The 12,996-nt window shown below is 36.7% G+C and overlaps 1 protein-coding gene across 2 annotated transcripts in view; it reads right to left on the bottom strand.

Annotated features, from left to right (window-relative positions):
• Nucleotides 1–3,122: 3,122 nt before the first annotated feature.
• Nucleotides 3,123–12,996, bottom strand: part of ttyh3a (tweety family member 3a) — an 82,855-nt gene continuing 72,981 nt past the window's right edge. Inside the window, exons 14-15 of one of the 2 annotated variants that reach the window (XR_013817215.1) lie at nt 4,294–6,754; nt 3,123–4,034 (exon numbers count right to left, since the gene is read on the bottom strand). Coding sequence is in view for 1 of the 2 variants with exons in the window: in XM_079825609.1 (XP_079681735.1) it covers nt 6,680–6,754 (75 nt within the window). In the remaining variant the exon portion in view is untranslated. Of the gene's footprint in view, nt 6,755–12,996 lie in introns of both variants that reach the window. The other variant, XM_079825609.1, reaches the window with a different exon arrangement.

A 12,996-nucleotide genomic window follows, 5' to 3' on the forward strand; every position in this document is an offset into this window, starting at 1 on the left:
CCTACTATGGTAGTCAATGGTTGCTCTATCTGCTTGGTTACAAACATTCTTCAAAATATCTTCTTTTGTGTTCAGCAGAACAAAGAAACTCATACAGGTTTGGAACAACTTGAGGGTGAGTAAATGACAACAGAATTTTCAGTTTTGGGTGAACTATCCCTTTAACATGAATGAACAATGAGCACCATATTTTACAGCATTTATTAACCTTAGTTAATAGCTAAACTAATAAACTAATGCTAATTTGATAGAACTTTGGATCTTAAAAATTATAAAGTAAACTATTCATTGTTTCTTCAAATGAACTAATGCATTAACTAATGGGAACAAATGAAACAAACCTTATTGTAAAGTGTTAGCCATTTTTATTTCCATTTGTATTTCTTGAAATAAATTGTTAAATTACGCAGTAATGTGATTAAAAACATGTAATGACCCTATATAAAAAAAACAACGTTGTCATATTTTTGGAACATTTCTGTACATTGAATGGTGCCTACGTCATGCATTCAGCATTATTTTAGTATTATTTATATATTTAGTAATATTTTTTACTTTCAGTTTTATTTGAGTAATTTCTTTATTTTTCATTTTTTTCAGTTATTTACCAATGCAACATTTCTATTTTTTTAAGTCTAAGTTTGTTGTCTAATATTTATTTAAGCTTTATTTCAATCACCGAAAATAGTTTTAGTATATGTTGTGGCAGAAGTTCAAATTTTGCATGCCCTAAGTTGATTCTGTCCTTAATTTTGAGTAACAATTGAGTCTGCCCATCTTCTCATATATTGACAGCACAATAAAATGAACATCTGTTAGGAAAGCCCTCAAAAGTTTCCTGATAAACAAATCATTTTCAAGCAGATTGTTGCAGATGATAAAACCCCTGAAGATACATCACCTTCGATCAGACACATTGACATGTCCACAAATAAAAGGTAACATCAATCAACAGAAAAGGCTCGACTGTGGAGCGAGAGGAAGCCACACTAAATGTGCAGGCATGAAGTCCTGTGTCTAATAAAAGCAAATTTGCTTTGGGGGGTGTTTCTCAGGAGCCTGGCATCACCCCGCATTTCCATTCACTTAACCACTCCACTGCACTCGCAATGCATTCCTGCAGCTCAACAATAGGAGCCTAACTCAATTTCCAACATAACATAATTAGGCTGTACAGAATTCCATTTGCGGTCCCAGTTACAGAATAAAACGGTGCCATTTTGTATTATTGGAAAACGGGGGTCCTGTAACACGTACACAAGCATTTCATTTGTGTGGATTGAGAAGCTAATTTTTTTCTTTGATGCCTGATCACATTTTGAGTTTGTGACTTTGTCTAGGTCCCTCTCTCTCAAAATACGCTTTACATTTTATGGACAATGGAAGGAGACAAGCAGGGTGTGCTCTGTGTAGAGATCCCTTTATGTGCTTTGTTTTCCCCAGAAGTCCACCCTCTTCCCCTCCACACACAGGCCCAGTGAGGCGGCAGCTGCCTGGCGGCTGACAGGAAGGCCACTATGGTGGGTGTTTGTCCTGTTTGTGACACATTGAACCCCATGACTGATGTCACATCAGTAAGGTCATAAACGCAACACTGTGATTTCTATTTTCCTGTCAGCCCCCAGACAGCATTCAATGCGTTTGACTTAGAAAACTCTTCAGGCAATATTTTAAAACAAAACACATCAAGCTCCAAACATTTGCACATTCAGAGAAGTAAACAAAAGTGAAGCTGTAGGAATTTTTGCTTAGATGATAGAGCGAATCTTAACTAGGCCTCATCAAAAATGTGGTAATTCACAATTAACCTACATGTAGAGATTACCCAATTTTACCAATAAGTGCAATGTAGATTTTGTGTAATTTCCTACACATAGACTCAATATAGCATACAATAACAATCTGAATCTGGGTTTACAAATTAAATGACCCTCCAAAAAACTATTAACAGTATGTAGGCTGTGTGTGTGTGTGTGCCCTTACGAAAATGAACCATGGTTTTATTATCGTAAAAGTGTAGTAACCATGTTATTTTGGTTATATCACAGTTTTACCAAAAATACCATGGTTAAACTATGGTTATAGTAGCAAAGCCATGGTTAATTTGTGGTTACCATGGTTTAACTATAACCACCATGGTTTTATTTGTAGTAAAACCATGGCTCATTTTCGTAAGGGGTGTGTGTGTGTAATCGATTTGACAGTACTAATATATTATTATAATATTAAACAGAAAAATGTTACTGATATTCATAACATATCAATCTTCAGTGATATAGTAAGTATAGGCTTAGAATAGATGAGCAGTATACGAGAAATGCATCCCACAATACAATGCACCCGACCGTCCATTTCCAGAGTATTGAACATCTGTTGTAATTTTACCATCTCTTCCTTGCCTCATTACTCAATGAGAGTGACAAGTTATTATTATTATTACTACTACTGGACAAAGTTTGATTAAAAGTTTTAAATTACGAGACAACTCACAGGAAACTAAACTCACAGTGAAAGTAAACATACGCGATGTCACGTGACAACAATATTAGAACAAAGAGCGTTTAAAATGTTTTTGGAAAAATAAAATGTTTTACTTACTGTTTATTTTAATATATATAGGGTAACGTTAGGCTATACACAACAAGTAAGCTGGTATTCCCTTCCTAACCGGTCCATGGTAAAGCAGGCCTACTTTCTCTTGAATGACACAATGCTGCCCTCCTGTGTTTACACGCTAGAACCGAGTCAATGGTCTACTTTTATCCACACACCATAGGAGAGTGATTGAGTACGAATGATGTACACTCATAATAGGCTGAATACAATACAATGCACGCTCATAATAGGCTCAAAACGTATATAAAGGAACAGAAACAGCTTTCGTGAAGACAAAAATCCTTGAATAAGTGTTATAGCTGATATAGCCTAATATTAAAAAAGGTTAATGCCAAGTAAGCTAAAGATGATTCAAGAATTAAAGGATTTTACACACTTCTCATGTTCTTGGATTAATCAGAATCACCACCATTATAATAATGTATTATACATATACTCACCATAGTTTCAAATGACAGTTCTGCTGCAGACCGATCAATAAGCTAATAGTTAAACAGACACATGCATCAGTTAATGTTAGGTTTAATCTGAAAGTTCAAGCTCAATAAAACATTTACAATATTTTAGTAACTCAAAAAGGTCATCCTACAGTCATATAAAAACATCTCGATAAAAGACGAAAATCATTTATTCGCATGAAAGAGACAAAATATCTTGTGCTTGCTAATATGTCTAAAAAAATATGCCAGACTAAGAATTCCAAATAAAAAGATGAAGTAAAAATTATCTGTTTGCACTATGATATAACAATTGCATGTCCTTAATGGGCCGTTTTCTTGCAATCATTTGTTTAATGTCCTGTATATACATTATTTTTGCAGTTTGACATTACCGAGGAGTAAATGACGACAAAAACAGAGATCGCATCATCACAAACGTGGTCATTTACAGTGAAAAATAAAAATACTCCCACAACGTCAGGCTCATGTTCACAGGTGTCTCATTTGGTTGCTCAGGCCACACAGAGCTCATGAGAGAAAAAGTCCACTTCAAGGATGAAAAACATTAAGAGATTCAAGGAAGGTACAAAGCTGTTGGTTATTGGCACAGTCGAGGACATCCAGACCTCGTCATTGATCAAAAAAAAAGAAAAGCATCAACCGAGAAGCCAATGTAAGCGTCAGTAGCACACAACATGGTTCCACTCCACATTTATAAGATGACCATGCTTTGAGAAGCCAAAAAAAAAACTAAAACAAAAAAACAAACACACTCACATGGTCAAATAATGAGCTGTTTGTTTATAACTAATACATCCCTTTAATTCTATTCACCATGAAGTTCTTGTTTTCATCAAAGTCTGGGAGTCTCTGAGCAACTTTGTCACATTGGCATTTGTTTTAAGTCCCACGTCCGCATTTACAGAGCATGCAAGCATGCAGTGCCCACACAACTTTCTATGAGATGGAAAATCAGGGCTCAACAATGAGAACGACCCACTCGATCGGGGTCAGTATGACACTTCAATTTATCATTATGAATTTAGAGCTTTCATTGAGATAAAATCAAAAAAAAATTAAAATGTAAATATATATTAATGAAAAAAAATGGAATATACACACCTTCATTCTCTTTCTGGCACAAGTGCATAATACATCGTTTTTTTGGTGGAGCAGGTGAAGATGTTGGGACTAATAAAAACGTCTCATTGCTGAGCCCTGAATATGTGGTAAGGACATGACATGGACTAGGTGTCCTGAAATTCAGACGTTGGCAGTATGCGGGAACGAGGTGGTCCTGAGGTGTGTGTGAAGGTGAGACAGATGATGTCCATGGTATGAGAACATTGGCACCCTTACATGAGGTCCAGAGTGGGGACATGCTCACACTAGACTCTATAGTCTATAACATCAGAGAGAGGTCTTTTGAGGAGAAAGGGAGTTCACCCTGATCAGATGCCAACTGTTGGCCGCGTCTCCTGTGTGTCTGTGCTCTCATCAAGGGGAAAATATTCAGTTTGACAGCACATCACTTTTATGTCTTCTTCAGGGATGGCAAGTTTCCTCTCAACTCTGGGAATGAAAGCAATTTGTGGTAGAGAAGCAACAAGCCCAGGAAACTGTGGGCTTTTGAAAGTCACACTGAATTACAGCCCAAGTTACAGAGGCTTGAGGCCATTCTTCTGTTTCTTTGAAAACAAAAAAGAAAAGACAGGCCACTGATGACTTCACTTCCTGACATATTGGTGTCCCCCTCCCTGAGGACTCGAACTGATTAGCAAAATTAAGGTTCAAATGTTCAGTTTCCATTGTGTACAGTATAATGAACTCCTCCCGGCCTCTTGCCTAGAACTGATAAACGATGACAAATCGTCTGAGCTGGTCCCAGTGTCTCCATGTTTGTACAGTATTAGGACAAATGTAATGTTCAGATACGGTCCCCAGCATCAGACAAAGCAATTTTAGATTTTCGCTGAATTCAGATTGAATGGAGTGGAAAGTACTTGGAGGCAAATGCACTTTGAGGTTGTCCAGATCATCAGCGTTTGGTCAAAATCCAGATCATCAGGGTTTGGTCAACAATCTGAAGATTGTTTTTCTCAATTTCCTCTTTGTTAGGCTAGTTTGTCTGGCGCCGTTTTTCCAGGTTTTCCAGCAATGGCAGTGGATATAGCCCAGTTAAATGAGTAGTTTGTTTAATGCCGTCCACGTGTATTGAGAAAAACAAAACCCCAACTAGGATTTCAATAGCTACACAGCATCTACAAATCATAACTTCTCACCAAAAACTCAAGCCTGTAAATGAGATGAAAGAATCCATTCTTCTCACAACCAGCATACGCTACAGATTTAAGCCGGAAACATACTATACACAAGTACAGAAACGCAAAAGCTAGCTTGATTTTGTGTGTCATACTGCAATTAGTAACGTAACTAAAGTTAGCTAATGTGAGGATTAGTTTTTATCTGATTTCAAATCATCTTGTGTCCGTTACAGTCATGACAGCAACGTTTTAAAGAGAAACTGGGCTGTGTCCGAACATCTGAACATTATCGAGTACACTCATTCCATCGCATAACGCACTGCAAACGATGTACACTCAACGGCTAGCCACTAGAGAATACCAAAGCACAATGAGCGTCGTGCTAAATTAATTTCGGCGTCTCCACAGAAGATGGCGTCCTCAGCCCTTCCGGTGTCTAATTGTCATACATTTTCATTCACTCCTTCAAGTGGACTACATTAGTGGAGTATATTAGCAGTTAAAAGTGAATGAGTATATAGGAGGCAGTTTAGGAAACATCCTTGGCTCTCTATCGCCCCCTTGAGTATGAAGGTTAGCGCAATACATCAACAGATTTGAAACTAACTAGGCATCCACGATTGCATTTCTGTACTTGCGTAGAGCACTAAAATAGCTATCGTCCCACTTTGTCAACTTAAAAACGGCTATCCAAGGTCAAAACAAGAGTTCTGGGGAAATGCTCAATGCTCAAGAGATTCTCACGCTATTAAGATTAGATTGGTTCAGCTACATTACAGTATATGCCACTGATGTAAACTGTAGAGTTGGACGTGGCAGTAGGTCCTGGAAATGGAGGTCACATTACTTCAAATGACCAGAGGACAGAGGCCACACAGGAATGTAGGGTTATGGGCATTAAACCCTGTCCAGTTCTTCAGTTCTAGACCTTTCTGAACCTCTGGCAAGAGCACCACAATTTAGCAAGGGCAGCATGGATCAACACAAACACACATGTCATTCAATGCATCTGTGCGTAATGCAGTTCATACTCGTTACAGACGCTCACACACACACACACACACACACACACACACACAAACACTCAGGGCTGAGAGTAACCCTCTGCTGCCGGCATGCTGAACTAGCTGCCTGAACTGAACCAGCCAACCGGAAACGGCACAAGAGGCCTCTGGAACATTCCTCTGACAGCAGTATTTACATGAAGCAAGGACATCCTTTATCTTTTGGGTTGGAGAGCACGCATCAGAGATCAACATGGCTAAATGGGTAGGCCTGGGGTGAAACTTGTCTGGGCTGTGGGAACAAGACGTGGATGAGGGGTAGCTTTAGACTGAAGGGAAAGGAGACGGTGTTCCTCTAGTTTGCTGCGGAGCTGCTGTTGGGGTCGGGTCGGGCGTTCGCCAGGTACTTGGCCCTCATGCTGGATGTGTACTGGAGGGAGACAAACATTGAGAGAAAAAGACAGTCAAAACCATGTAGATTTCAGACCGGATTTGGCTTTTACACAAATAACAGGCTGTATATAGTGCAAGAACATGCCTGTCACAGTGGCTCCAAGATGCTGTTTACACCTGGTATTAATACCAATAGGAAGGTGTTGAATTTCCTGCATGTATATTAGGGATGTACTGATATGAAATTATACTAAAATAATACTTATACTAAAATTAAAATGTGCAGAATGAAAAATGGATTCTCATTCTGAGAGTCGCTAAAAACTGACATTTAACAGTGTTATTGAATTACAAGTGATTTTAAAGATTGACTGGTAATCTAAATGTGTAAAAGACATTGGCACACCTATATTGATCCCAACAAACCAGAGGTGGACAGTAGTGAAGTATTTTTACTTTCCAAGTAGTTTTTTTTTTTTTTATCAGTGTTCTTCTTTGGAAAACTTTTACTTCACAACATTCCAAAACATAATATTGTAATTTTTTACTGCACTACGTTCCATATTGAATATCATTTAATACTTAATTACATTAAAAATGTAGTACTTTCTTACTTTTACTCAAGTAAAAGTAATTCAAAGTTTTACTTGAGTACAAGTAAGAAAGTATTAAATTTTTTATGTAATTAAGTATTGAAGGTAAAAAAAACCCCTCTAATTTATGAAATGTAGTGCAGTAAAAAGTATGCTTTGGAATGTAGCGAAGTAAAAGTGTACCAAAGAAAAACGGTGATAAAGCACATATACTTGAAATATGAACTTGAGTAGAAACTAAAAATACTTCACTACTGTCCACCTCTGCAACAAACTATAAAAAATCTGTAATATCAGCTTATAACAAAAATGGTCCCGATACAGTATTTTGTGCATTTATAATGTATAATGCATGTTTTCCAAAAGTTATGGTTTGATTGCCATTTACCCCCAGAGTCGTACCGTGAAAGATTTGATATCCTTGTTTTGGGGCAATGACTTTTGAGTGAATCACCCATGGGGATGTTAATAACAGGTGTAAAGTGCTAAATAATAATAATAATAAAATAAAATAAAACAAAAATCATATATAATATATTGATAAAATTAATAAAAAAATTAAAATAAAACTGCCACAGCACACCTAGAATCATTTAGACAGCCTTGTAGATGCAATATTATTAAGTGCAGTTAGTATTTTTTTTTGTAAATGAAAAGGCAAAATTGCAAATTTGAACCGTTCATTCTAATAAAACAGTAAGCAGTCAAACTACACTATAAATACTGTCTTCAACTTTTCTTAAACATAACATACAACTAATGTGACTTGATAAACAAAAATTAAGGGACATATTCATTTATACTTTGTTGTAAAACGACACAATACTAATTTAAATCCCCTTTTGCTTCCCTTAAGATCATTTCATTATAAGTCTTTAAATGTGGCATGAATGTACTCTGTCTGCCTATAACAGGGGTTTTAAAAACTGGGGTCCGGGGAAAAAAGTCTAGAGAAAAAAACATGAAAAAATGTAAATAAATAAATATGATTAAAATGAATAAATGAGTAATTTAATGTTAAGTTAACAAATAAAACATGCACAAAAATAAATAAGTAAATCAATACATTTGCTTAATTTCTTATTTATAAATTTGCTTAAAAGTGTAGAGAAAAGTAAGTATAAAATTGAGTAAATAAATGAGATTAAAATAAATAAATAAATGATTGAATGGTAAACTGACATATGATAAAAATGTAAAAGTAAATAAATAAATAAATAAATGAGATTAAAATAAATATATGTGGAAAAGCCAGTAAAACTGTGAATATAATAATAATAATAATAATAATAATAATAATAACTAAATTATTAAATAAATAAATAAATAAATAATTAAATATATATATGTATATTTATTTATTTAAAAATGTGTTTTTTTTCTCTAAAAGTCTGCATATTTATTTAAAAATTATGTTAAATTTGTTAAAAATTCATTCAATTAAGATAAATAAATAAGTTATTTAAATGTTGAATTCACATATAAGATGTAATTTTTTTTTATTAACGATTAATATAAATGAACAAAAATTGGATTCAAATAAATAAATTATGCAATTAACAGTACATTCTTATAGTGAGTAGAGAAGATATGTAATAAAGTAACTTAATAGAAACTAATGTTAGATATATAATTTTATTTAATTTTATTAATCTGGTGTTATAAAAGACAGATGTCTTAATTTTCAGGACCGGGTCCCCTCACACTAGGATGTTCATATTTGGGGGACCGTGGGATCTAAAAGTTGGAAAAGCCCTGGCCTATAACAAGTGCCTTGTTTAAACTTAATACAGAGTTATCAAAATATTGCCTCAGTTGGAAATCACCACGGATCACTCAGTGAAGTTTGTTTCTAAATGAACGAAAAGCCTGTCCAAATCTGTACATTCAAATCCAATGTACACTGATCATCAACAGTGCAGTGACTGGAGCTGACAGCTCTTAGTTAAAACTTCAGTATTAATGCATCCCTAAGGGGAATACTGAATATTTACTTTTTAAAGATAAAAAGTATTAATCAAACATGAAGGGATAACTGCTACACAAAACATGACATGCCTACTGTTGCAATCTATCGAGCTACAGGAAGTTACTTTCGTTCCAAGACTTCACACTGAAAGAGATTTGCAATAAAGCGACAAGTCGTCAATCATTTGTTATACAGACCAATATCTCTGGAAAGTTAGAAAGTTTGAATATTCATTATTCTGTGTACTGAGTGTTGTAGGTCTGTTTTATTGGTTGTTGTCCCCAGTTTTCCACTTTCCACTTTAAGTATTTTTTCAAATCTAAGGTGTGAACGGCCAATGCTAAAACAGGTTTCATGATCATTTAAAGTTACCATGAAATCAAAATTGACCATTCTTATATAAGGGATTATTACAGTACATATTGTACATTATTTATGTTTGCACATTTCTTTTAATCAAGTGCCCTCGTAATATTTAATCAAAATAACTGAGGGCGGGACAACCTGTCACTCACACGAGATCGACCAATAGCAAACCAGAACCATCCAATCAATTCCCCATGGACAAAAGCAAATCCCGTCCTACAGTTTTTCTTGTTTAGAAACCTCTTCACTCTGATATAAGTCACACTATGGAAGAAAAGACCATTGCAGCTTCCATGTCATGCTGACTTTAAACAGTGCTTATTTCTAGCAACATGACTGTCAGGGACCATTATAAAGCAGACAAGCTCAAATTTATTCAAACGAGACTAGAAACTATTACCACTGTAATATGCTCAGTGACCTCCAACAATTTAATAACGCTCAGTGTGAATGCACCTTTAGGATGCTAATCATTAGCTAAACTAAATTAAAAAGCTGTTCTCTCCCTTAATGTCTGTTAATGCAGTTATCCCTCTCTGTGTCCTTGGAAATTGGATTCTATGTCAGAAACGCGAAGAGGTAATACTGGTGAAGGGAGAACATGCTGCCCCACAGATGACAAGACCAGGACAAGACAAAAACACCAGGGGCGAGGGCTGCTTGCTTGAGTCAGGGTGAAGGTGGTTTGGGGAGGAATCACGCTGTTGTTTTCTTGTTTTTGTAGGGAGGGATTTGGGCCAATAAGTGGGAGTGGGGTATTTGAGTACCTGTTGGAATAGCTGAGGCTGTTACCAAAACGAGCGGGAACTCTCCGATGGCTTTAACTGCCAGCTGTGATGGCTGTTACTGTCCGTGGATGTCAAATACAACTGTGTGGATTTGCAGAAAAGAAAACGACAAGAAAGTGTAGAGCAGATAGACACCACTGACTCCATCTCCAGCTACAAGAAACACGTAACACACAAACTCCCAACACACACAAACCATCACGCAGGGGTCTAGAGGACACAAGACCAGCCACAAAGGTGTGAGGAGGGACACAGGTACACGGTGTGAGTGGAAATAACTTACATCAGCAAGTCCAGATAATCTGTAGCTCGCCTACACTACCAGTAAACTACAAAGTGAGTATGATATGAAAATGAAATGTATATTTTATTTGGCCAATTTTAAAAGGAGCAATAATTGTTAGTGAAAAAACAACAACAACAACAAAAAACATTGGCACTCACCCAGAAGTTATATCTATTTTAATAATAGACACTAATCAGATAAGCATACCGATAGAAGTCTTTTATATGAAAATCGAGTTTCTCATAAAAGCAGATTCTCATCCAGTGGGATGCATGACTCTTAATATAAACGCACTTTTATTGGCATATTGGTTCTTGTTAGTGAAATTTCAGCGAAATGTTACATACAAAATAGTCCATTCTCTTTAGTGAATAGTGTTCTGTTTGCCAGCATTGCAAATCTGTCAACAACTTGAACCGGTTGCAAAATGTGCAATTGTGCACAGGGAAATCTTTCGCCCTCAAAATTCGTGTGGATTTCTATTGAAATGACTGGATTTCACACATGAAGATTTGCGGAACAACAGTAAAAAGTAACACCTAAGAATCAAAATATTGTCATAATTGGACAGTGTTTGGGGTAACGCATTACAAGATTACTTTTTTCAAGTAACTAGTAAAGTAACACATTACTTTAAAATAGGGAAGCACCGAATCCAGGATTCGGCCGAATATTGGGCTTTTTGACGGGGTTCGGTTTCTGCCGAACCTCAGAATTTTTTCCCACCGAACCGAACCCTAGGTTTGCATTACGCGCGCTCCGCTGGTCGAACGTAATGACGCCGCCGTTGAAAGTGAAAATGGAACTCATGAACAGAAAACGTGGCAGTATGCTAATTTAAGTCAAAAGAAGGCGATTCAAGTCGAGCTACTTGAACAATTTGCAATGCCGATTTGTCTCGTGGTGGCAAGGACCCTAAGCAACAGCCGCTGTTAAAACATTTGCGTATGAAACATCCGAGAGAATATGAGTTTTGCATGAAGGAATCTACAGACAGCAACCAAATTTTTTTTTTATTTTAAGCCGCGTATAGATCAGATAAAATAAAAATAAAAAGAATTAAAGCTGCGAGCAGCGATGACGGGCCCAAGCCGGTGGCACCGCCACCCCGGTGGCATCAGCTTAACTGTGCATGGCAGGCAATATGCATTTAAACAGGATAATTTTTTTTAATCGCTCGAATGTGTCACATTTACCGCAGCAGCTGATGCCACTATCACCACAAGCCACACCCATGATGTCATTTAAATGTAGATGATTTTTAATGTCATAGGATGAAATAGATCACTTTCAAATATGTAAAATTTATTTATTTACAAATAAATGTAAAATAACTATATCAAAGTAATCTGAATACACCACATTTATGCCTACAAATGTATGAGTTAAACTTTACACCATCAGAATGCTGTTGTAAATAAAACCTTTCTTAAAACCTTATAATAAATAAATATATTGATCTGAAAAATAGTATATTCATTTTAAATTCATCCAGGTTCAAGAGGTAAATTAACATCATCAAGAGAGAAAGTCTCTCACACACACACACACACACACACACACACACACACACACACACACACACACACACACACACACACACACACACACACACACACACACACACACACACACACACACACAGAGAAAGTGAGAGTGAGGGGGGGAGGGGAAGGAAAGGCAGAGGACATTGCATAGACTTAATGGTTTTTATACTGTACAAACTGTACATTCTATCCCCCTACACTACCCCTACTCCTAAACCTACCATCACAGAAAACATTCTGCATTTTTACATTTTGAATAAAACATTATTTAGTATGTTTTTAAAGCTAGACAGTGAATTAAAGCATTTTTGAAAGTGACACACTTCCTGCTGCCAGTTGGTGTCCACACACACACACACACACACACACACACACACGTTGGGTTTTCATGTTTTATGGGGACCTTTCATAGGCGTAATGGTTTTAATACCGTACATACCGTATATTCTATCCCCCTTCACTGCCCCTGCCCCTAAACCTACCCATCACACACACACACACACACACACACACACACACACACACACACACACACACACACACACACACACACACACACACACACACACACACACACACACACACACACACACACACACACACACACACACACACACACACACACACACACACACACACACACACACACACACACACACACACACACACACACACACACACTGCCCCTGCCCCTAAACCTACCCATCAAGGGAGACATTCTGCATTTTTA

The sequence above is a fragment of the Gobio gobio genome (assembly GCF_949357685.1).
Source record: "Gobio gobio genome assembly, chromosome: 1".
Classification (NCBI taxonomy): Eukaryota; Metazoa; Chordata; class Actinopteri; order Cypriniformes; family Gobionidae; genus Gobio; species Gobio gobio.